The sequence below is a fragment of the Paroedura picta genome, chromosome 6 (assembly GCF_049243985.1).
Source record: "Paroedura picta isolate Pp20150507F chromosome 6, Ppicta_v3.0, whole genome shotgun sequence".
Taxonomy (NCBI): Eukaryota; Metazoa; Chordata; class Lepidosauria; order Squamata; family Gekkonidae; genus Paroedura; species Paroedura picta.
Window position 1 is genome coordinate 916,065 of NC_135374.1, and position 23,449 is coordinate 939,513.

The 23,449-nt window shown below is 55.5% G+C and overlaps 1 protein-coding gene across 1 annotated transcript; it reads right to left on the reverse strand.

The window, feature by feature from the left end:
• Positions 1–2,498: 2,498 nt before the first annotated feature.
• Positions 2,499–23,281, reverse strand: RRM1 (ribonucleotide reductase catalytic subunit M1). Its single transcript, XM_077341073.1, has 19 exons — positions 23,113–23,281; positions 22,397–22,485; positions 21,501–21,678; positions 20,676–20,776; positions 19,292–19,351; positions 17,839–17,878; positions 11,967–12,129; positions 11,143–11,284; positions 10,878–10,961; positions 10,605–10,766; positions 9,721–9,800; positions 9,036–9,237; positions 8,494–8,643; positions 7,847–8,068; positions 7,125–7,201; positions 6,452–6,587; positions 5,672–5,767; positions 4,497–4,685; positions 2,499–3,552 (listed from the first exon to the last, which is right to left on the reverse strand). Exons 1-19 carry the CDS (start codon positions 23,129–23,131, stop codon positions 3,370–3,372), a joined length of 2,373 nt encoding a protein of 790 aa, XP_077197188.1. The 5' UTR covers positions 23,132–23,281; the 3' UTR covers positions 2,499–3,369.
• Positions 23,282–23,449: the final 168 nt, after the last annotated feature.

The window sequence follows — 23,449 nt, forward strand, 5'->3', positions numbered from 1 at the left end:
CAACTCTAGGATTCTATTATGCAGGACACTCACAACCCTACCACTCATGGGGGTATGGGAGGCGGACTGTAATGGGAAGGAATGGGAATGGGAGGAATGGGAAGGCGACTGTAAGCCGCTTTGAGCCTCCTTCGGGTAGGGAAAAGCGGCATATAAGAACCAACTCTTCTTCTTCTTCTTCTCCTCATCCCATCACCCACCACCCCCTTGAGCCTTCACAGAATCAGCCTCTCTGTCAAATGGCAATCCAGCCTGTTTAAACATCTCTAACCACCTCCCAACAAAGCCTGTTCCACAGAGAAACCGCTTTTTCCTGATGTTTAGACGGAATTTCTTTTGAATTAATTTCATCCCATTCGTTCTGGTCTGTCCCTCTGGGCAAGAGAGAACAACTCTGCTCCATCCTCCATATGGCAGCCTTTTAAATACTTGAAGATGGTTCTCAGATCCCCTCTCAGTCGCCTCCTCTCCAGGCTGAACAGACCAAGCTCCCCCAACCTTTCCTCCTTTGGTCTCCAAACCCCTCATCATCTTTGTTGCTCTCCTCTGGACATGTTCCAGTTTGTCTACATCCCTCTTCAATTGGGGTGCCCAAAACTGAACACAGGACTCCAAGTGGTACCCTCACCTTCCGTGATCTGGACATGATACTGTTTGATACAGCCCCAAATCCCATTTGCCTTCTTAGCCACTGAGTCACACTGCTGACTCCTGTTCAAAGTATTGTCTACTAAGACTCCTAGATCCTTTTCGCACATGCTCCTGCCAAGACCAGTCTCCCCCATCTGATATTGGTGTATTTGGTTTTTCCTACCTAAATACAGAACTTTACATTTGTCCCTATTGAACTTCACTTTATTCAGTTTGGCCCACTTCTCGAGCCTATCAAGATCATCCTGTATTCTGTTGCTGTCTTCAGTTGTTTTCTCCCCCTCCCAGTTTAGTATCATCTGCAAATTGAATAAGTACCCCCTCTAATCCCTCATCCAAATCATTTATAAATACACAGGCCCCAGGACAGATCCTTGGGGTGCTCCACTTGTCCCTCTTCTCCAACAGGATGCTGAACCATTAACAAGTACCCTTTGAGTATGGTCAACCAGTTATTGATCCACCTGACAGAATTAGGATCCATCCCGCATTTTACCAAGGGTGGTCTGACATGACTTTCCACAGCAGCCCTCCCCCCCCCCCCAGATTCCCCAGACCTTCCCTCTCAGGGGGATCCTTTGCCAGAAGGTGCTTTCGACTGACCTTCCTGAGAGCCAAGCTCTGGCCGGCATCCCAGGGGCAGCTGGAGGCAGCAGAGGCACACAAGGAGTTTTGCCTGGGGCAGCTCCCAAACACTGCTTGGCAACACCCTGGGGAACACACGCAAGCCAGCATGGCACAATGGCTAAGGGAGCAGCATCCAATCTGGCGAGCTGGCATGCATTCCCCACTCTTCCTTCACAAGCAGACAGCTGAGTGACCTTGGGCTTGCCACAGCACAGATAGATCTGTTCTCAGGGCAGTTTCTTTCAGAGCTCTCTCAGCCCCACCTCCCTCACAGGGTGTCTGTTGTGGGGTGAGGAAGGGAAGGCGATCAGAAGCCACTCTGAGACTCCCTCGGGCAGAGAAAGAGGCATCTAAGAACCAGCTCTTCATCATCGAGGCCATGAAAGCATTTTGTCAGCCCCCTTAAAGGATGGGTCACAGGGGGAAAGTCACTGGGAGTTCCCTGCGCAACCCAGCAGGTGGGGCTAGAGGATCCTTGAGGCTCCCTCCAGGTATATGTTTCTGCTTCTAAAGGCTGAAGGGGCAGGAGTCGGGGGCGGAGAAGAGCTGGCCCCTGTGAGGAAGGGCAGGTCCAGGCAGGGCTCTGAATGGGAACAGACTAACAAGAGGTGCTAAGCAGCCCCACCCCCAGAACAAATTCTCACTCACAGTATTTGGGTGTTGCTCCAGGGCCCCTGCCCAGAGCCAAACCTCGGTCCTTTTATCCAAGCCAGACAGTGCCCCCCCCTCCACCTCTGGCTTGGCCCAGACCCCATGCCCGCCCACCCACCCCCCTGCTCCTTTGGCCCTTCTGGGGCCTGCTGGTACCACTGGGATTCTGACACAGCTTGGTGGGAGCAGCTAGAAGACAGCCGTTGCAGGTGGCAGAGCCATCCCACTAGCAGCTCCCTAATTTGAAAGCAATGTTTTAAAAAGCTGCCCCGCCAACCAAGTCTCCAAAGGCTACTCAGAACCCTTGCAGGGCCCAAACCCCACATGGCCCCGCCTACTTATTTGGAACACCTGGCAGGCTCCAGCAAAGATGCCCCTGGTGCCCATAGGCACCCCCCTGTTGGAGACCCCCTGGGGTAGACATTATGTCCAGGGCGACTTTGCAAGAGACATGTTCCGCCACCCCCACCCACCCACCCACCCCCAACAGCCGAGCCTGGCCCCACAAGCCCCTCCCGGGGGTGCAAATTGCCAGGCCCTGCTCCCTCCGGGAAGAAGGCAACGCCCACTCGGCTCCCCAAACTTTATTGACGTGTCTGCAACTCTTGAGAGGACTCCAGGCCTGGGCCTCCCTGAACAGTTCAGGCTGCGGCGTTTCATTTCCGCCAGCCGGGCCGGGCGCGAGACAGAAAGCCTGAAAGATCCTCGGCTGGCAAGAACTTCCTCGCCTAAAGATTGTGGCTTTTACAAAACGGGCAGGGACGGTTCAACGGCAGCCTCGTTGCAAGGAATAATACTGCTAAACCAAACATCGTTTGGATGGTGAAACTCTGAATCGTCTGCGGTTCTTCCAGATTTTCCAACAACGGAAGGGGAGAGAGAAGCCACACCTCTGTGCTCTCCCCAGCGAAGACCGTTTGCCCCCAAGGCCTGCACGCGGGAGGGCAGGGAGAGCAGAGGTCCTGCCCAGGCCCCGGAGGCCTCACAGCCCACCTCCCCCCACCCTGCCCCCGGAGGTGCCAGGCACCCAAACGCAATCCCAGGATGCCCCTCTCTGGGGACGGGACAGGGGCTAAGCGGTGGGCGCACCAACGTCAGGGGAGCCTAATCTCTGCAGTGTGACATGCATGAGCTTCTCTCCATGGGAATACGGACAGAAGTCATCTTTCCTCCGATGCATAATGCAAGGCTGCCAAAGGGCCCTTAAAGGTTCCCGAAAGATTGGCTACGGCCGCTCGCTGTGCCTACTCAGATTTCCCCCAACCAGGCAGCCTGGCCAGTTCAGGGGACCACAAGCCCCTCCCTTCTAGGCCACCTCTTGCCCTCCGCCAAGGCAGAGGGCTCCAGTTCCCCCACACCCCAAGGCACACTAGGACTAACTAACCGGGGGGGGGGGAGAGGGGAGGGAGGGGGAGCTGTTGTGGGAGCCCCCGCAGGCCCTCAGGAGCCGCACATGAGGCATTCGTCTCTGTTCTCCAGGGAGCACACCATGGCCGCCTTGTTCCTCTCCTTCTCCTCCTCCTCCTTGGAGCTCTTCTCCTTCAGCTTCTCCTTGTTGAGGGTGAACTGGATGGGATTCGCAGCCGGCTTCGTCCGCAGGTAATACATGCCGGTCTTCAGACCCTGCGGGCCGCAAGAGAACTTGTCTCACGCAAGACACAGAGGGGGCTGCGATGCCCAGAGAAGAGCTCCCGGTCACAGGGGACAGCCAGAGCCGACGGCAGGCCCACCGCAGAGGCCAGCGAGAACTCCTGAGAGTTCAGCCTTCCGATGGGAGATGTCGCTCTGCAAGCCTCCCACCACCCTGAAAACCTCAGCCTTGCACTCCAGCTGGAGGCACCCTCTGGGGAAGGGGCCAAGGAGACCGCTCTCCCCCCCCCCGCAGCTGCACAAAGCAAGGCATTACAGGCCAGGCCAGGCAGAGGTGACCTGCTGAGGAGGGAGACTTTGACCCAGGCGAGGAAGGGGAGCCGGCAAGCACAGGTCCAACCCACACACAGGGAGCCGAGCGAGTTTAGTGGCCTGGATCCATTTACGGAACCCGAAGGACGTGCCACAAGGAGGGAAACGTTGGGCATGAAATTGGGGTCACCGTGGATGGGCAAGGAGGTGTAAACGCCTGCATTGTGCAGGGGGGGTGGACTAGATGATCCTGGAGGTCCCTTCCAACTCTAGGATTCCACAATTCTGTAAGTCTAGCTGCAAAAGGCCAGTAAGAGTGGCTGCTGCTGCGGATCAGGAAGAGCTTCTCTCGTGAAGGCGGCCGGGGTTCAAGCTCTACCCTCCCCGTTCTTCTGCTATCTCAGCAGACCAGGTTTTGGGAACACGTGTCCCCCCCCCTCCCCCATGGGCCAATTCCATTTTCCTCTCCTTCATCCTAATAATTACTCTCTCGGGTGGGGCACAAGAGGCGGGATTCTTCCTGAGGGGCCCTTCTTGTGCCTGGTGCAAAGGAGGGTTCTCGGGGTGGGGGGTGGGGGGCTCTGCCCAGCCAGGGGCCAGGGGGAAGGCTCAGCACACGGCCCTGGGAGAAAGAGCAAAAGCCCCCCCCCCCCCCTGCCGCCTACCTGCTTCCACCCGTAGAAGTGCATGCTGGTCAGCTTGCCGTAGTTGGGCTCTGCGATGTGGATGTTCAGGGACTGGCTCTGGTCGATGAAAGCCCCTCGGTCGGCCGCCATCTTGAGCACGGTCTTCTGGGAGATCTCCCAGACGGTCTTGTAGAGCTGCTTCAAGTCCTCTGGAATCTCAGGGATGTTCTGGGAGGCAGAAGAGGCCCAACGATGGAGACTGTCAGGGGAGGCGTTCCGGGCAGGGATGCCGCTCCGTGGCTCAGGAGCCGCCTGCAGTTCTCTCCCAGGCCATCTGGGGCCTCTCTGGGCTGCGTCTGGCCCACTCGGCCCCCGCCCTGTGCCACCCCACAGGAAGCCAGGCCACTGCTGGCGGGCATCTCCCACCTCGAGGCCCATGGCCCAGGAGGGCCTCCCTCAGGGCTCTCCAACACCCGCCCACCTTCCCCGCTGCCTCTCTGGGCCCGAAGAGCTGCCAGGAAGGAGCAAGGTGGTTTTCCTCCCCTCCTGCTGAGCTCCTGTGCCTCATGCCGGGAAGAGAGTCAGGAGGGCACGAGAGAAGTCACTGGGGGGCTGGCTGAGAGCTGCCTTCAGGGGCAGAGACCTGAGCCTCTTTCAGTGCCCCTGGCAAGAGGCAGAGGAACCCTGCTGGCCACACTCACACCTGAGCTGCAATTCTCAAGCCATGTAAGGAAAGGGCTCGATCCCCCCGAAGCCCCCTCCCTGGTGTCCCTGCAGAAGAGTCTCTGATACACTGAAGAGCCAAGAGCCAACAGTCTCAAGACCACCCCCTTAAGAGTGACAAAACCTCCCCCTTTCCGATGGGAAGAATCAACTGGACACCTGACTGGCCCTCTGCCCAACTAGCTACTGTGCGATTCCCGAGACGCCCGCTTCACCCTTTCACGACTCAAGGGGTGACACTCGCAAACCCCACAAAGACTCTTCCTGAGCAGAACTTCAAGCCTCAAGGGAACAACACACTTGACCAGGAGGCCTTCTGAAGAAGGGCACGACCTGCCCCAGCGAGCCTCCACCCCTCCGGCCAAGACCAGACCAGGCCGTCTGAAAGGCCTTTCCCGGCACCCCAAGCCCAGGGGGGGAAGAGGCACTGCTCTTCCGGGACAGCACTCCCTCCCCCCCTCCCTCAGCCCCGATCAAGCCTTGGGGGGTACCTGGATGGAGCCATTGTAGGCAATGATCTGGTTCTTCATCTCCTCGCTCCACAGGCCCCGCTCCGTCAGGTCTTTCAGCAAGTGGGGATTCACTATCTGGAAGGCCAAAACATCCACAGTCACGGACCACCCTGAAGGAACACTCCTCCGAGTCCTTTCCTGTCTCTGCACCAAAAGCCTCTGGATTATGACCTCCCCCAGGGCCTGCCGGGAACCCCCGAGCTGCTCGACACCCTCACGACGCCCTTCGCCATTGGGGTGAGCACCCGGAGTTCTGTCCCTCGCCCACCCCCCCCCCCCCCGGAAACCCTCCCTGCAATTCGCTCATGTCCTTAAAGCATTTGTCAGCTCCCTTTCTCCTGGGCAAAAATCAAGGCCGCTTACCATATAAGTCAAGCGATCAACAAAAAATACCATATAAACACAAGTAAAACCACATAAAGGAGCACCACCTGAAATCCCAGCTCAGGACTGCTGACCAATAAAAACAGAATCAGTCAAGCCGAGTCCTAAATAAAACCATCTTGCCTCCCTGAAGATCTAATGTGAAAGGGGCGGGCCGCCCCTCCCCTCCCCTCCCCTCCCCTCCCCTCCCCTCCCCTCCCCTCCCCTCCCCTCCCCTGGGAAGCTGCTCCATGACTGTGGGGCTGCCACGGAGAAGGCCCTTCCTGAGCACCCTCCAGAAGGGATCCTCCCACAGCAGCCCTGGCGCCAGGAGGGGCTTCCCAGCACCACCCCCCCCCAACCAGGAGGCGTTTCCAAGTCTCCTTCTTCGCTCACCTGGAACTCCCCGGAGAGGACTCGGCGGGTGTAGATGTTGCTGGTGTAGGGCTCGATCGACTCGTTGTTGCCCAAGATCTGGGCCGTGGAGGCGGTGGGCATCGGGGCGAGGAGGAGGCTGTTCCGAACGCCATGCCTGGCTCCGGCAGAAAGGGAGGGGGAGGGGGGGCACAGAGGGGGCTCAGAACACTCCGGCCTCACCTCTGGCGTCGGCTCAGGTGAGGGCCATTCACTGCCAACTTAACTAATGTCAGGCAGGCCGAGAGAGTTACCGCGTCTTGCACAAAACTGTCTTTAGGCAACTGTGGTCTTTCTAGAACACATAACTGCACATTAGCAAGACATAAAAAGCAGGGGCAGGCAGGCGCTCCAAGAGGCAAATGCACTGAAAAGGAAACCCTGGCAGGGGCACAGTTTATGTTCCCCGTCCCCTTCTTTCTCCATCCTGGGCCTCTTCTGGGTCACCCTCTGTCCCCAAAGTGCAGTTCTGAGCAGCTGGGAATTGCCTGGGCTCCTGCCGGGCCAGGGATCCACCCCAAGGCACGAAAGAGGCCCTGCCCTCTGAGCACCCTCGGCTCTCACCGGCCTGCGAGCAGCTCCCTCCCTCCCTCCCCTCCTGGCTCTGGCCCCACCGCTGCTGGCCGCAGACTCCAGACCAGGCGGACGGACTCACTTGCCAATCTTCTCCTTGAGGGCTTTCCAGTCCCAGAGGTCGGTCGGGGTGACGTTCCACATGTCGTACTGAAGGATCTAGAAACACAGCAGGCCAAGCACATCAGGCCCCAGCGCCACAGAGCGGAGCATGACGGGGCCTACCCCAAACCACCTAGAACTGAATCACAGAATCAGAGAGTTGGAAGGGACCCCCTGGGTCATCTAGTCCAACCCCCCCCCCAATTATGCAGGACACTCACATCCCTCTCGCTCATCCACTGTCACCTCCCACCCCCTGTCGTCCATTTTTATCCACAGCAACCCTAGAAGGTAGGAGAGGCCAAGACTATGACTGGAACAAGGTCCCTCGGCCAAGATCCACGTCAGAGCAGAGACCAGTAACACTCTGACCAGGACAGCACCCTGGCTCCTTCCTTCTACAGCACCCTTTCTCCAAGAGGCTTCCTTGATCACCCTGGAAGGGTTTCCCAAATGGGTGGGAGTTAATGGAGGGAAATTTCCTGAAAAATCTGGAGCCTGCAGCAAAGATCCACATCTTCTACATCAAGCCTGGGGCGAGAGACGTGGATGAAATTCTAGCAGATTCCCCTCTCACAGAAGTCAAGCTGAGGCCGCTGTGGGGACCCCAACAGAGATCAGCAGCAGGAACTAACAGGGGCTTCTTCCCCACCCACCCAGTTGGCCTCCGGCTCGCAGGCCTTCCCGAGGTGCCCCACTTACGCCTTTGCTGACGGGGGAGCCCTCGTAGGTCTCGTACGGCCCGTGCTCCTTGGCCAACTCACAGCTGGCTTCCAGGGCCCCGTAGTAGATGGTCTCGAAGATCTGCCGGTTGAGCAGCTGGGCCTCCGGGCTCTCGAAAGGGAACCGCATGAGGATGAAGGCGTCTGCCAGGCCCTGCACCCCGATGCCAATGGGCCGGTGGCGCCTGTTGGAGAGCTCCGCCTGGAAGGGCGAGGGGAGCGCCAGCTGAAGCACCCGAAGACACGCCCTTCTGGCCACTGGCGCGCACCCCAAAGACGTTTACCCCCTCGTCTCCAGCCCTGCATTTTCATTCCCTTTCGTCCGGGCCCACCTTCTTGCTTTGCTGGCCCAGGAGTTGGGCCTCCGCTAAGGACGAAGTAATCCTGCATCTTTCACGCAGCACTCCCTACTTGTCACATTAAGTGACCTTTCACTGGACCAGGCCCCCAAGGCCAGCATGGTCTACTCAGACAGGCATGGGTGGGCTGCCTCGTCTCTCTGGGGTGTCAGGCGGAGCCCTTCACAGCAGCCCCGGCCTGGTCCTTGTAGACAGATCCGGGGTCCTCCGGCCCTCACGGATGCCCCCTCCCCCAACCCCAACCCACCCCGGGGCTCCGGCTCCTGACCTCCGGCACAGGGTAGAAGTTGATGTCAATGATCTTATTCAGGTTTCGGACGATGACCCCGGTGACCTCGGCCAGCTTCCGGAAGTCGTACGTGTGCTCAGGGGTGACGTACATGTTCAGGGCTATGGAAGCCAAGTTGCAAACGGCCACCTGCGAGGCGCAGAGGGGGGAAAGCAAGACTCAATGGCAAAAGCCAGGAGGTGGGCAGAGAGCGGCCGGGGGGGGGGGGGATACAATCACATTTCCCATTGACAGAGGGTCCCAAAGGCTACGCAGGGGATCATGACTACGGCCTTCAGGAGACGAGGGCTGCAGGAAGCAGGGGAACTGGCTTTCAAAACGGTCAAACTGATTCACAGCAGGCAAGGCGATCGCCAGTGACTCGCTTGTGGAGGTTAAAGGGGGCTCTGCCTCTCCAAAGTTCCCTCCCTGAAAGTCCTGCTGGCCTCCAAGGGGCTTCTGGGCTTGATCCGAGCCCCTCTCCCGCAGCCCGGCACCTCACCCCAGCTGAGGGTCGCCTGCGCGCCCGTGCCCCTGCCCACCTCATCGCTGCTGGTGTACTCCACGATCTCGGTGCACAGGTTGCTGCACTTGATGGTCCCCAGGTTCTGCTGGTTGCTCTTCCTGTTGCAGGAGTCCTTGTAGAGCATGTACGGAGTGCCCGTCTCCGTCTGGGACTCGATGATGGCGTACCACAGCTGCTGCGCCTTCACCACCCTGCGCACGCGGCCCTGCTTCTCGTAGCTGCCACACACAGGAGAGCGGGGCCTGAGACACGGCGCCCAGAGCCCTCTTCCCCGAGGAAGGACAGACAGAAGCACTGCATCTTGAGTGGGCTGGTCCACGGCCACAGGGGCCACGCTCACCCACACTAACAACGCGGATGTATCTTCCGGGGCTCCTCTGAGTCGTGCAGGAGCGGAGGGTCCTGTCACAGGTCCCTCGTGGCTCACAGGAGGGAAGAGCGACAGGCCGAATCAGTTTGTCTGCAGTGCAGCCAGGATGCGGAGCCACGTCCAGTCGGTCAATCACTTCCCGTCCCCCCTGCCTGCCCCATCAGCAAATGCCGTGAGCATCCGCCCTCCCGCTCAGCACTTGGCCCCTCAGGATGCAGGGAGCAAACAGGAGGGCCTTTGTGACAGTGAGCTTGGGGGACGTCTGTGAAGGGCCGTTGAGAGCAGCAGAGAACCCACCTCCCAAACGCCGCTCCCAGCCCATTCCTCATACCTCTCGTAGAGTTTCTCAAACTCCTCTCCCCACACTTCATCGAGGCCCCCGCACTCATTGGGACACATCAGAGACCAGTCCTGGAAGAGAAGGATGGGCGGTAAGGAAGGGCACAGCCTCCGGGACGCCCTCTGCCCGTCCGTGTCACAGAGCCCGGGTCACACCCGCAGGAGGCAGCCTCCCCAGGACTTCCTGCCTGCAACAAGGAGCACCGACTGGCTCTCCTGCTTACATCAGGGAGCAAAACAGGGGGAGGCTGGAACCCCCCTGCAGGCTTTCTTTGTTCTCATTGCTATTTTCAAGATCATGAAGCACCAAGCCTTTCAACACAGGGAGTGGCAGCCTCTAATCTGGCGAGCCAGCTGGGTGGCCTTGGGCTAGTCACAGTCCTCACAGTGCTAGTCACAGTCCTCATAGTTCTGTTCTCACAGAGCAGTTTCTCTCAGAGCTCCCTCAGCCCCACCTCCCTCACAGGTTGCCTGCTGTGAGGAGAGGAAGGGAAGGCCATTGTAAGCTGCTTTGAGACTCCTTTGGGCAGTGAAGACCAGGGTATAGAAACCACCTCTTCTTCTTGTACTAAACTGGCAACAAACTGACCCGGGAGTGATTGAAAAATGCATCCAAATCCGTTTTGCACTAAGAATTATATAACCGTAGAGCCATAATTCCACTAGAAAAATTTTTTAGTAAGAAACAGTGGAAAACAGTTTTATTCCGACTCATGGCCTGGGGCACCTGGGTTGGGGATTCGGCTCGGCCGAAAAACTGCAAGGGGCACAAGACTGCAGCTCCCCCGTTCTGAAGATGGGCCTGCCAGAAACTGCCCACCAGAGAACCCCCCCCCCCTCTTTGCATCCTCCCGCCCTGCAGGCTCCGCTCCCCACCTGGTTGGTCTCCACGCGTTTCATGAACAGGTCCGGGATCCAGAGGGCGTAGAAGAGGTCTCGGGCCCGCTGCTCCTCCTTCCCGGTGTTCTTCTTCAGGTCCAGGAACTCAAAGATGTCCAGATGCCACGGCTCCAGGTAGATGGCAAAGGCCCCCGGCCTCTGGCAGCGCAAAGGGAGGCGGGGTCAGAAGGAGTTCATAGTGGCTAAGGGCTCTTGCCCTAATGGGCAGCGGATGGCCTTCCCCGACTACCCGGAAAGCAGCCGGCATACCTTGTTGCCCCCCTGGTCCACGTAGCGCGCCGTGTTGTTGTACACCCGCAGCATCGGCACCAGCCCGTTCGAGTTCCCGTTGGTCTGGAAGAAAAAGGGAGAAAGGCCGCCGAGGCACAGAATGTTTATCACTGGCCCACCGAGGCAGGGCCCCAAAACCCCATCCAGAGGAGCCTCTTTCCTGCCTCGGTTGGCAGAAGCAGCAGCCTCGATCTTTGGAGAAGCACAAGAGGCTTCGGGGCTGCCTGCCCAGCCAGGAACTCACCCCGGCGATGTAGCTGCCGGTGGCTCGGATGCAGCTCACGGCGACCCCGATGCCGCCCGCAGACTTGGAGATGAGCGCACAGTGCTTCAGCGTGTCGTAGATGCCCTCGATGCTGTCGTCCTTCATGCACAGGAGAAAACAGCTGGGCAGAAAAGAGCGGGAGGTTTGCGGGGCCAACCAGGGAGGCTGCACCCAAGGGGGAGCGCAACACCCGAAGCGGAAGGCAGGCTGCAGCCGCAGAGGGACAGGAGCAGCACAAGGGCAGGGCCATGCCGGGGAAATTGAGACGGTGCAAATAAGGCACATTCACAGGAAATAAAAGCCACCCTCCCACGTCATCAGCAGGCTTTTGATTTCCTGTGAGTGGCTCAACCAATCCCTTCTGACTTAAACCTACCCTGACACCCACCTCCAAATGGAGACAATTGTTCAAGAAAAGAGTAGAGTTGGCTTTATGTCCCGTTTTGCACCATTTCAAGGTGTCTCCAAACGGCTTCCAATCGCCTTCCCTTCTCCTTCCCACAAAAGACACCCTGAGGGAGGTGGAGCTGAGTAGATCTAACAGGACTGGCCCAAGGTCACCCATCTGGCTCCACGTGGAGGAGGAGACGTGGGGAATCAAAACCAGCTCGCCAGATTAGAAGCTGCCACTCTGAACCGCAACCCCAGTCTGGCTTTGTCCACTACAAGCCGCAGGGGAACTGCCCCAGAGCCGGTCAGCCAGGCTAGCCTTTGGCCCCCTCCCCAAAAGCCCTTTCCGGAAGCCACCAAGCCGGGGGCAGCTGGCCCTTCTCCCCGTGCCTGAAGGGGCCGGCTCACCCTACCTGGACAGCTGTGGGCGGTTGGTGCCGGCGTTGAAGAGCGTGGGCGAGGCGTGGGTGAACCACTTCTCAGACAGCAGGTTGTAGGTCTCTATGGCGGCATCGATGTCTTGCTTGTGGATCCCCACCGACACCCGCATCAGCATGTGCTGGGGCCGCTCGGCCACTGGAGGCCAGAAGGGGGGGGGGGTTTGGGAGGGGGGAAGCAGCAGCGTATCACAGCTGTCCTGAGAACAGGCTCTGCCCTTGTGGCAACTCAGATTGGTCTGTTTTGTCGGGTCCAGAGACCAAGAGGCATCGGCCCTGCTTGCCCCGCTCTGTCCCCAGATGCTCAGAGGGACCCCTCAACATGCCCCTCCTGCCAGACCCCAGGAGAACCAGTGGTGGGATCACTTGAAGGTGCCGGGGCCTGGCCTGTTTGCCAGCTTCCTGCCAGGGTTCTTCAATAGCCACCCGCTGTCGTCTGTAAAGGGGGGGGGGGACCCTGGGAAAGACTGCAACTGTCTCCGGTGCTCTGCATCTGCTGAATAGCCTTCGGCCTTTTGTGCAGCCCGACTGCCAACGTTACAGACATTGGGTGGAACTGAGGGGGAGGGAGCAAGGCTGGCCTTGGGGCAGTCTTGCAAGAATGATATCACCTCTCCGGGGGCCCTCCAGACCACCCAAAACCTCCCCCAGAAACGCCCGAGGGGAACAGGGTTAAGAACTGGACAACTGGGTATCCTGGTTTAAATCTTTTAATGCTTGGCATAATGTTGTGGCTATGTTAATGAGAATAATTTTGTATAGTTTATATTTTTGTATCACATATATGACGTTCAGCACCATGAGCCATGGGGGGGGGTACAGAATCTCAATCCATCCATGCATCCCTGGCCCCTGAGGGCAGGGCTAGTATGCAGGCTTTGGCCTGGGAACAAGGGAAGCCTATTTTTCCCAATTAGGGTGTTTTCGTGTATGTTGGGGGGGGGGGGCTTTTGGGATGATACTGATCAATTTTGTGGCCTATCATAGAATCATAGAATCATAGAGTTGGAAGGGGCCGTACAGGCCATCTAGTCCAACCCCCTGCTCAACGCAGGATTAGCCCAAAGCATCCTAAAGCATCCAAGAAAAGTGTGTATCCAGCCTTTGCTTGAAGACTGCCAGTGAGGGGGAGCTCACCACCTCCTTAGGCAGCCTATTCCACTGCTGAACTACTCTGACTGTGAAAAACTTTTTCCTGATATCTAGCCTATATCGTTGTACTTGAAGTTTAAACCCATTACTGCGTGTCCTCTCCTCTGCAGCCAACAGAAACAGCATCCTGCCCTCCTCCAAGTGACAACCTTTCAAATACTTAAAGAGGGCTATCATGTCCCCTCTCAACCTCCTTTTCTCCAGGCTGAACATTCCCAAGTCCCTCAACCTATCTTCATAGGGCTTGGTCCCTTGGCCCCAGATCATCCTCGTCGCTCTCCTCTGTACCCTTTCAATTTTATCTACGTCCTTCTTGAAGTGAGGCCTCCAGAACTGCACACAGTACTCCAAGTGTGGTCTGACCAGTGCCGTATACAATGGGACTATGACATCTTGTGATTTTGATGTGATGCCTCTGTTGATACAGCCCAAAATGGCATTTGCCTTTTTTACCGCTGCATCACACCGCCTGCTCATGTTTAGTTTACAATCCACAAGTACCCCAAGGTCTCGTTCACACACAGTGCTACCTAGAAGCGTATCCCCCATCCAGTAGGCATGCTTTTCATTTTTCTGACCCAGATGCAGAACTTTACACTTATCTTTATTAAATTGCATCTTGTTCTCATTTGCCCATTTTTCCATTGTGTTCAGATCTCGTTGAACTCTGTCTCTATCTTCCGGAGTATTTGCCAGTCCTCCCAATTTGGTGTCATCTGCAAACTTGATGAGTAGTCCCTCCACCCCTTCATCTAGATCATTAATAAATATGTTAAAAAGTACCGGGCCGAGCACCGAGCCCTGAGGTACCCCGCTACTCACTTCTCTCCGGTCTGATGAAACACCATTGACAACAACTCTTTGAGTGCGGTTCTCTAACCAATTCCCTATCCACCTGACTATCTGAAAATCCAGATTGCAGTCCTTCAATTTATCCATCAGAACATCATGGGGAACCTTGTCAAAAGCTTTACTAAAATCCAAGTAAATGACATCAACTGAATTTCCCCGATCCAGCAAACCTGTTACTTGGTCAAAAAAGGAAACCGGGTTGGTCTGGCAGGACCTGTTGGAGACAAATCCATGCTGACTTCCTTGGATCACCAAATTGTCCTCCAGATGTTTGCAGATCGCTCCCTTTAATATCTGCTCCATTATCTTCCCCACAACAGAGGTCAGACTCACTGGTCTGTAGTTTCCCGGGTCATCCTTCCTCCCTTTTTTGAAGATCGGAATAACACTTGCTCTCTTCCAGTCCTCCGGGACATCTCCAGTCCTTAAAGAGGTTCCGAAGATGATGGACAAGGGCTGTGCAAGTTCCCTGGAAAGTTCTTTGAGTACTCTCGGATGCATTTCATCCAGACCAGGGGATTTGAACTCATCCAGTGCAGCTAAATGCCTCTCGACAACCTCTCTATCCATGTTAACCTGCCACCCAGACACTGTCCTTTGGCTATGGCCATCTCTAGATGTGCCTAAACACTTTGACCTGTGGGAAAAAACAGATGTAAAATAGGCACTAAGCCTTTCTGCTTTCTCTGCATCTTCCGTTAGAGTTTGTCCATCCGCACCCAACAGTGGGCCTATTGCCTCCTTTACTTTACGTTTGCTCCTCACAACTGAAAAATCTTTTCTTGTTACAATGGGCTTCCCTGGCCAATCTTAGCTCACTCTCAGCTTTGGCCTTTCTGATGATTGATCTACAGTGCCTAGTAACCTCTAGGTACTCTTCTTTAGAGCTCTGTCCTTCCCTCCATTTCCTGAACATTTCCCTTTTCTTTCTTAGTTCCTCTTGAAGTTCTCTGTTCATCCAAATAGGCTTCTTAGAGCTCCTGCAGTGTTTTCGTCTTTCTGGGATAGTCATTGATTGAGCATGCAACAGCTCCTGTTTGAGTAGCGCCCACCCTTCACATGCTCCCTTCCCTTCCAGCATTCTCGTCCATGGTATGACACTCATCATGTCTCTGAGTTTATTAAAGTTTGCCCTACGAAAATCCAACATCCGCGTCTGACTACAAGCTTCCTTGGCTCCCCATCTCAAAAGGAATTCTATAAGGACATGGTCACTTCCCCCTAGGGTCCCCACCTCCTTCACCTCATCCACCAACTCTTGCCTGTTGGTCAGTATTAAGTCCAGTATGGCTGAACCTCTTGTGGGTTCATCTACCATTTGATAAATGAAATTGTCAGCCAGGCAGGTCAGAAACTTGCATGACTGAGGACGCTTCGCAGAGTTTGTTTCCCAGCACACATCTGGGAAATTGAATTCACCTATGATGACAAGGTCCTGCCGCTTGGATATTTTCTCAAGCTGCTCACAAAGTGCAGCATCCACATCCTCTCGTTGGTCAGGCGGTCGGTAGCAGACACCAACCACCACACTGTTTGTTTTCTCCTCGCTTATTTTCACCCAGATGCTTTCCACTGTAGATATGCTCTCCTCCACTAGAATTTCCTGACAGGTAAGCCCTTTCCTCACATACAGTGCCACTCCTCCACCTCTTCGATCTATTCTGTTTTTTCTGAACAGTTCATATCCATCCACCATTACATTCCAGTCATGAGAATCATTCCACCAAGTTTCTGTGATGCCTACTAGATCATACCTTTCCATCAGCATGAGAAGTTCCAGCTCTTCCTTTTTATTGCCCATGCTTCGGGCGTTAGTATAAAGACATCTGAATCCTTTTACTTTTGGTTCCCTATGAGCTGGCCTTGCCGGTTGGGCTGCCTCCGATCGTTTTCCTTCCATACACTCCCTATGTTGATCGTCTCCTTCCCCTAGTGGCTTTAGTTTAAAGCTCTCCTGATGAATCTCCCCAGGTTCCTGCCAAACACATTCTTCCCCAGTTTCGATAAGTGCAGTCCATCAGGTGCTAGTAGGCCTTCCTCAAGAAAGCCTATCCCATGGTCCCAGAAACCAAATCTCTCCTGCCGGCACCAACTACGCAGCCAGTGATTCACCTCCATTATCTTCCTCTCCCGACGCATTCCTTTTCCCTTGACAGTCAGGATTGAAGAGAATACCACTTGTGCCCCCATTTGCTTGAGCTTCCTCCCCAGATCTTGATAGTCTTTTTTAATAGGAGCGATGGTATTCAGGGACATGTCATTCGTTCCCACATGGACCATCACAAATGGGTAGCGATCCGTAGATTTGAGGAGTTTGGGCAGCCGTTCTGAAACATCTTTAATTTTCGCCCCTGGCAAGCAACACACCTCTCGGGTTAGGGGGTCGGGTCCAGCCACATGGCAATCCATTCCTCTTAGCAGGGAGTCTCCAATTACCAGTACTCTCCTTTTTTTTTTCTTCTCAACTCCATTTCCTTCTGTCCCCGTGGCCTCTTCCCTTTGTCTTGGACTTTGTTTTGGGACCTCTTCCCTTGTTGACCCTTGCACCTCCTCTGCAAGGGCCTGAAATCTATTCTGGAGCTCCAAAGGCCCCGAGAACTGTCTCGCCCTTCGCCGTTCAGTCTTTTTCCGAACTGCCTGCAGAGGCTCCCTATCGTGGTCAATCTCTTTATCCTCTTCAGGACTGGTTGTATTCCAAATTGCAGAACTCTGGACTATGAACTCCTCCCCTTTCTTACTTTGGGTCAGAGTAATAATTCTGTTTTCTAATCCCCTAATCTTTTCCTCCAAAAGTCTTACCAGCTTACACTTGGGGCAGCTGTAATCCATCTTGTCTTCTGGGAGGAAGGCAATCATGTCACACTCACTGCAGATGATGGGATGAGTGTCCTGGAGGTCCATTGGAATGTCTAGGCAGTGGAAGTACTAGGGAAATATAATCTACTGATATAATCTACTGATTCTAATTGCTCGGCCAAGAACCCCAGGCTTGTTTTCAGCAAGAACAGTCTGCTACAATTGTAGAATCATAGAACCATAGAGTTGGAAGGGGCCATACAGGGCATCTAGTCCAACCCTCTGCTCAACGCAGGATCAGCCCTAAGCATCCTAAAGCATCCAAGAAAAGTGTGTATCCAACCTTTGCTTGAAGACTGCCAGTGAGGGGGAGCTCACCACCTCCTTAGGCAGCCTATTCCACTGATGAACTACTCTGACTGTGAACATTTTTTTTACTGATAACTAGCCTATATCGTTGTACTTGTAGTTTAAGCCCATCCCTGCGTGTCCTCTCCTCTGCAGCCAATCAACTGCTCCTGCTGCCGATGTCAAGGGTGTTCAATTGAGAAATCCAACGGGGGCCTGACAAGAGGAAGTTCCAGCTGCTTCCCCAGCCAAGGGGCCCAGGAGGAGCCTTTCGCTTCTCACCCCTCCCCCCCCCAAAAAAAAGCAGGAGATTTTCACCCACAGGCAGATGAACCTGCCTCCTGCTGAGGTCAGTGACCCCTCAGGGTTGCCACTGCCTACTCAGGCCGGCAGCAGTTCTCCAAGATCTCCAGCAGAGGATGTCCACATCTCTTACTGCCTGACCATTTTAACTAGAGATGCTACCAGAGATTGGACCAGGGACCTTCTGCATAGAAGGCAGATGCTCTACCCTGCGGCATGGGCCCATCTCCCAAAATCGGATCAGCAAACGTTTTCAGAGATCTCTGACCCCCGTCAGTAGGAAGCCCAGACATTTAGACCTGCCCCCCCCCACCCCCCAACTTCTCAAGCCAACCCACTGACTTCCCTCCCACAAAGCCAGGGCATGGGTCTTAGGAAACCCCCAGTCAACACTCACCTTTGGAGTTTATCTTCAGCAGATAGGAGCGCTCAAGAGTCTTTCCACAAGAGAGAGAAAAAAGACATCCGATCGGTTAGCCAGCCCACACGAGAATGATCAGAAGCCCATCTGCCTGCCAACCCCAAGCCCTCAATGGACCCCAAAACCTCTCTGGAGAGCCAGCGTGGTGTAGTGAGCAGAGGGGATCGGAGAGGCCCAGGTTCAAATCCCCATTTGCTGGGTGACCTTGGATATGACACAGACTCTCAGCCTAACCTACCGAGCAGGGTTGTTGTGAAGATAAAATGGAGGAGAGGAGAGTGACATAAGCTGCACTGGGCCCCAACAGGGAGAAAAGCGGAGTATAAATGGAGTCAATTAACAATAAAGAAAATTAATAATGAATAGTAACTACAGAAAACAAAGTTTCTCCAGTGATACCTTTAAGCCCCACAAGCCTTAAAAATTCTATCCTATGAGTTGAGGCCTGCATGCACATGAAAGCTCATCCCTTGAAGGAAACTTTGATGGCCTGACATTTGTTCTGCTGCTTCAAACCAGCACAGCGACCCACCCGGATCAAGGAATCAAGCTGGGCACCAGTGAAGCCCGAGGAGGGGGAGGCTCCTTGAGGACAGGCAAACGTCCCCAAGAGACAGCTTCTGGAAGACACCTCTAGGTACCGCCTTGTGTCCTTTATTCCTGCCATACGACGTGCTTTCTGGGTCTCCTGAGCTGCCCGGGAGACTTCGGGGCCAGACTTCGGGGCCCGGGAGGCTTCGGGGCCAGGTGCCCATTTGCACTCTGCTCAGTCTCCCCCCACCCTTTGCATTCCTTTGGAACTTGCAGCCGGTTGGCTCCCCAGCTACCTCTGCTCCCCCTCACTGCAGGGAGCTCTGCCTTAGCAGCATACGGCCTTGGTTCCCAGGGGGACAGAAAGAGGGCCAAGCGGGATACCAGGAAAAGATCGGCCTGGATGTCTCCAGGTTTTGCGCCTTGAAAGTTCAAAGGTGCTTAAACCCCTTTTTCCCACCCGCAGTTCCCGCACTCTTAAAGGCTGTCCTGGAATTGAATGCCAAGGATGCTCTGCAGAGGCAGGCAAAGGGACGCCCTCCCCCCCCCCCCAAAATGCCTTTTGCCCTGACCCAGATGGCCCAGGCTGGCCTGACCCCATCAGCTCAGCAGGGCTGGCTCTGGCTAGTCATCCGTTGGGAGACCACCAAAGAGGTCCGTCACTCCCCCCCACCCAAGTGCAACCGTTGCTTCCTCATGGATTGGCTTGTCAGAAAGAGGAGCAGCAAGAGGCACCAAGCAAGACAAAACCCCGACAGGACTCTCATGTCTGACCCCGCTTTGCCTCAGCCACTCGCCGGCCGTCAGCCTGACAGGCACGTTCTTTGTACGTTCCCTCTCCAGAGTCCTGCAGGGAAAAGAACAGCAGAAGCGTCACTCTGAAAGGTCAGCTCTTTACCTTGAAGCCAAAGTAGTTGTAGGAGAAATCCCGATCGTAAATGATAGCGGAGTTCAGCCGCTGGGGGAAGAAAGAGTGGACAGTTAGAGTCACCGTGGAGACCAAGCGCGCTTTATCCCAGCCTCTGTGATGTCTATCCCAAACACCAGAAGCCCTCCTGTGGCTGAACTAGATTCATGTCCAGGAACACCTTTGGGAACAACAATATTTTGGGGTAAAAACTTTTGAAAGTCAAAGTTCCCTTTGCAGTGTGTTGAGTGACCTTGAGCAAGTCACAGTTCTCTTAAAGCTATTCTTAGAGAAGTTCTGCTAGAGCTCTCTTAGTCCCACCTGCTTCACGGGTTGTCTGTTGGGGGAGAGGAAGGGAAAGGTGTTTGGAAGCAACTTTGGGAATTATTCGGTAGTGAAAAGCGGGTTATAAAAACCTTCTTCCTGTTAACTCTGGGATGTGGGAAATCAAATTTGACACCAGATAGCAAGCAGGAGGCAAAGCATTTTTCCTTCTGCAAATATTTAAGTACTTCCGATGGCCACACTGCCTACAAAATTAACAGAATCTGCTTAAGGTCGACTCTTTCAAGGGCCAATATTCTGGATGCAGTCCTTTGGCAAATCTACGCGTAAAGAGAAACAGCCACATTCTGGGTCAACCCCAGAATTCCATGGAACTGAGAAGAAGAAAAGATGCTTTTTATACCCCACTTTTCTTTACCTTAAGAAGTCTCTAAGTGGCATACAATCACCTTTCCCTTCCTCTCCCCACTACTGGCACCTCATGAGAGAGTCCAGAGAGAACAGTGACGGGCCCAAGATCACCCAACTGGCTGCATGTGGAAGAGGAGTGGGGAATCACACCCAGTTCTCCAGATTAGAGGCTGCCATTCTTTACCTCTATGCCGTGCTGGCCCTCAAGATGACAAGGATATGTTTTCAAGAGGCCAGCTATCCAACACAATCTTGTCACTCAGTCAGTAACCTTAAACGGGCATGAAGCACGTACAAATACAGCTAGGAAGGCAAGCTACCACAAGTGCTCCCATGCACGGGTGTGCTAAATGCCCTCACGCCACTTCTGAATTATGGAATCCCTGTGAACCCTGTACCCTCCCAAGCATCCTCTCATTAACAGCCTTGCTTCCTTCACAGGGTCTGGTTCATCTCATGCTGCACCTTCCTCTTTCCCTGCTCTCTCTGATTTGGCTGAGCCTCCTTGTCTTTAGGGCCTGCCATCTCGTTCCACAGCAGCTGACCCTGCCTCCGGGGCACGAAGCCAATGCCTGAGCTAGCCTCGTTCTACAGATTTTTCTTCTCGGAGGCGGTTCCCCTTTTGCTAAGTGTGTTCAAAAGCTCCTTCTTCCATCACCTCCTTCAAAGCACTACGTACATCTTTGTTGGCCAAGACGATGTCTAACGTTTCCTTGGCGATCATTGGGGAATGTTTGCCATTAGAGGGGTTCACGTAGTTGTACAGATCTTCCATCACATCTGGAAAGGAAACGCAGAACAGATTAAGAGTCGGGAGGAGAGAGCAAACTTCAGTCTGCGGAAACGGAGAGGCTACCCCTCTCCTCTGCTGGCACGCCTATTTGAAATGGCCCTTACGTACACCATCTCAGGGAAGCTCTCTTCTGACCTCCTGTGCAAGCACCGGGTCCTGTCTGACCCTTGGGGTGACGCCCTCCAGCGTTTTCTTGGCAGACTCAATACGGGGTGGTTTGCCAGTGCCTTCCCCAGTCATGACCGTTTACCCCCCAGAAAGCAAGCTCATTTTACCGACCTCGGAAGGATGGAAGGCTGAGTCAACCTTGAGCCGGCTGCTTGGATCGAACTCCCAGCCTCATGGGCAGAGCTTCAGACTGCATGTCTGCTGCCTTACCACTCTGCGTCACAAGAGGCTCTCCTGTTTTAGCTGTTGCTAAATGCGATGCACAGTTCTACAGACTCTGAAGCTGCAAAAGGTAACACCTTAGCAGACTTATCCAGCATGTCTGCATGATCTCCTCCTCCAGCTGCCACCATTTATCCACTTTGAGTTCTACCCCAGCAGGCACTACTGTGCTTCAGCCTCCACAAAACTGTCACGTGACTGTGGCAGTCCTATGAGACACATCCCATATGCTGACTTTCACTTTCACACTTATACGGGGCCAGAGCTAGACATGGTCGCTTGTACATTCTTTAAAAGAGGAGGGGCTGGGCTCCCACTTACCGCTGAACACTTTCTTCGTTTCCTTGTGTAAGTTGGAGACGGCAATTCTGGCCGCCAAGATGGCATAGTCCGGGTACTTGGTGGTCAGCGTTGCCGCTGTCTCTGCGGCCAGGGTGTCCAGCTCGACGGTGGTGACCCCGCTGTAGAGACCCTGGATCACTTTCATGGTGATCTGAGCCTGGCCAGAACAAAGCAGGGGTTACTGGTGCCCGAGTGACACAAACAGAAGCCCTAGAGCAGGGGTCGTCAAGCTGCGGCCCTCCAGATGTTCATGGACTACAATTCCCATGAACCCCTGCCAGCATTTGGCTATCCCTGCCCTAGAAGATCTCTGGAGCTTATCTGCAGAAATTTTTAGCACATCTAAATCTAAAATAAATAAAAATAAATAAATAAACATGCAAGGAGTGCGAGGGAGGGGTTTTCAGACATAGCGGGGAATCACTCCGTGGAGATTTGTCCCTCCCCCTCTGTCTCTCCTGCAGGCAGGCAGCCAGTGAAGAATTTTTTGTTTGGTTTGGAATTCGCCCGCTAACTGCCATTGGCAGTTTTATTGTTTCTCTTGAATATGATAATACAGAGAAGTGCTTCAAACAAACAATCGCTATGAAGCGCCTTCTCTGTTCCCTTCAGAGGAGCTGCAAAGCATTCTTGTATTCCCACTACCCAAACGGAGCTTTCATTCAGGCTGAGAAGTCCCCAGAGCCAAGCTAGCTCTCAGGGCAAAATGCAGCGCTGTCCTGGCATGAAACCCGCGGCCGTCCCTTTCCGACACACCCGGGGGAGAGAGCCAAGAGCGCCTTCTCTTGTGCCCTGGGAACCCCGCACAGCTCTCCTCTGGGCGGGTCACGCTGAGGGAGGAGGTCAACGTCACAGGGAGGCGATGATGAACTTACGGGGTCCACAAAGTCCACGTTGAGCCCGTAGCAGAGCTTCTGGATCCGGGAGGTGATCTTGTCGAACATGACCCGCTCGTGTCGGCCATCTGCCAAGGACAGAGAGAGAAGGGGCAGCTCAGTCGAGGCCAGTCCGTCTATACGGCATGAGGAGGGTCTGGATAGAGAGCCCCCCCCCATCCTGACTCCTCTCCGCCCGTCACGGCGGCTTCATGCCCCACGGCTGGCACCGGCAACAGGCTGCCCCCCTCCAGGGGTGTCCTCCTGCCCCTCCAATTGCGGAGGGGGAGGGGGGGCAGCACCCAGATGTCCAGCCCCGGGGCCCGAATGGGAGACCTGGACCCGGCCACCACCGAGACCCCCAGCACTTGGGGGTGGGGAATGAGCTCCTGCCCCCAAAGTCCTGCCGGGGGGACCAAGGCAGCAGCAGCAGCAGCAAGGGGGGGGGGTCCCCGACAGGACAGGATCCGGCTCGAGCCTCCCCTAGGTCTGCCCGTCCTGCAGAGGAGACCCCCCCTCCATGATCCCGGGGGAACACTCGTACACGTGTCATCGCCTCGGTACTCCGGAGGGGGGCGGGTCCGCCGGAGGGTGCCGAGGCAAGGGGGTGGGCGGGGGCTGACACGCGTGTCCCGGGTAACGTGTGAACAGGGCGCGGGGCACTGGCTGCGGAGAGGCTCCCCTAGCGGAGGAGGGGAGGGGGGGTCGGGGCTGACCTCTCTTGACGACGTGCATCTCGGCGGCGGCGGCGGCGGCTCTTTCCTTCCCTCCGTCAGGCGCGGGATCCGCTTTCCCGCTCTCCCGCCAACGTACGCTGTCCCTCGTGCGCCGCCGTAGCCCCGCCCCCCGGTTCCTGGCGCGGCCTCGTTCCCTCGCTTTCAGGGCGGAAGCGGAAATGACGTTTGCCCGGCACCTCGATGGCCGGAGGACTCTCCCCAGGGCAGGGAGACCTGAGCCTCCCGCCCGTCAAGTTCCCCTTGTCCAATGGGAGGCGCTGGGCGGGTCCCCGGGCGGGTGGGGGGCGTGGCCTGGGGGAGGGGCGGGCAGCCGGCG

What these genes read in the sequence shown, in the direction of transcription:
- RRM1 (XM_077341073.1), bottom strand. An exon ending in AACCGCCCACAGCTGTCCAG is followed by an intron (nt 11,285 to 11,966) that starts GTAGGGTGAGCC and finishes TTTTCTGCCCAG; the next exon opens with CTGTTTTCTCCTGTGCATGA. An exon ending in AACGCGTGGAGACCAACCAG is followed by an intron (nt 9,801 to 10,604) that starts GTGGGGAGCGGA and finishes CTTCTCTTCCAG; the next exon opens with GACTGGTCTCTGATGTGTCC.